This window comes from Mizuhopecten yessoensis, unplaced genomic scaffold (genome assembly GCF_002113885.1).
Source record: "Mizuhopecten yessoensis strain PY_sf001 unplaced genomic scaffold, ASM211388v2 scaffold716041, whole genome shotgun sequence".
Lineage (NCBI taxonomy): Eukaryota > Metazoa > Mollusca > Bivalvia > Pectinida > Pectinidae > Mizuhopecten > Mizuhopecten yessoensis.
In genome coordinates, this window is record NW_018479918.1 from 122,820 (window position 1) to 123,943 (window position 1,124).

The window sequence follows — 1,124 nt, forward strand, 5'->3', positions numbered from 1 at the left end:
GTCGATCTCGTTTGGAGAACGAGTGATGGCGAACTGCGGTATTGGACGAGGAATCCTCGATCGCGGGACACGCGCACTACCCTGTGAACGCTCATTTGCGTGTCGGGTTAGTAGATTGTCAACATACAATTTACGAAGTGTAGAGATTGGAAACGACGTAGAAGTAACTAATCCAATCGCAGAAAGTTCATGCCGTAATCTGGTGACACCCCAGTTCAGATAGTTGGTCATATCCAGCGCACTTCCAGACGTTTTCTGTTTCTTTGATTTAGGCGCCATGATGAAGGAAGGGGTAAAACACTCCCCTGACTAATTCTTCAAAAGTTCATCGTATGTACATACGAGACACTCCCTCGTGACGCAAAACATACATGATACATCCCAGACAATTAGTAAAGTTCGTGTACGTAGAATTTGAGAGAATCACCGGATAAAATGCTTGAATTGATACAGATTGAGAGAATTTAAAAATGGCTGCTGGAGCTGACTGATCTCCCTCAAAGTTGCACACGCCCCCACTCTGATCACGTGATCTGGATAGTCCCTTACTAGGGAATGACTGGCATGACTGCACACGACCTTTGACTTATTCACCACTTAGTCAGCCCACAGTCCACGACCCCCACTGACTGCCTATATTACTAGATATAGAAACTTATCACTGCCATAAAACATGCTTAAAATTATTTAAGCTTCAACTAATTTCACGGGTGCTTCTCAAAAAAGAAGTATGGGGGTATTATTTTGCAGAAAACCTTAATTTCTAATTTGATACAATGAATTCTGGGTAGATGCGTTTTAAAAAATAGGGTCATTTGATGATTTCAATAAAGCTCCTCGCTGTTACAGGTCAGTTTGAGACACCGGGTTTGGGCTTTCTACGTCTCCACAGCACTTTCCGACATGACCTCAAGATTTACGCTTCTGATGAAGGGCGGGTCCAGATGACTGCTGCAGCATTTGCCAAGGTAAAGGTCATAGATATTTTACAAGGGTTTGTAATAAATATAAGAAACATTGATTTTGAGAAAAATCCTCTATATAATTGAAGACGAAAGATAAGATATGAGTCAGAAATCTACAAACACTATCAAACAGACACGGGTAGTGGTGGTTGTGTGTGT

The 1,124-nt window shown here is 41.9% G+C and overlaps 1 protein-coding gene across 1 annotated transcript in view; it reads left to right on the plus strand.

Annotated features, from left to right (window-relative positions):
- The window catches only part of LOC110441581 (inositol hexakisphosphate and diphosphoinositol-pentakisphosphate kinase 2-like), a 38,470-nt gene extending 37,421 nt beyond the window's left edge, over window positions 1-1,049 (plus strand). Inside the window, exon 14 of the mRNA XM_021484767.1 lies at window positions 850-1,049. Within this exon, the coding sequence (XP_021340442.1) occupies window positions 850-1,049 (200 nt within the window). The remainder of the gene's footprint in view (window positions 1-849) is intronic.
- Window positions 1,050-1,124: the final 75 nt, after the last annotated feature.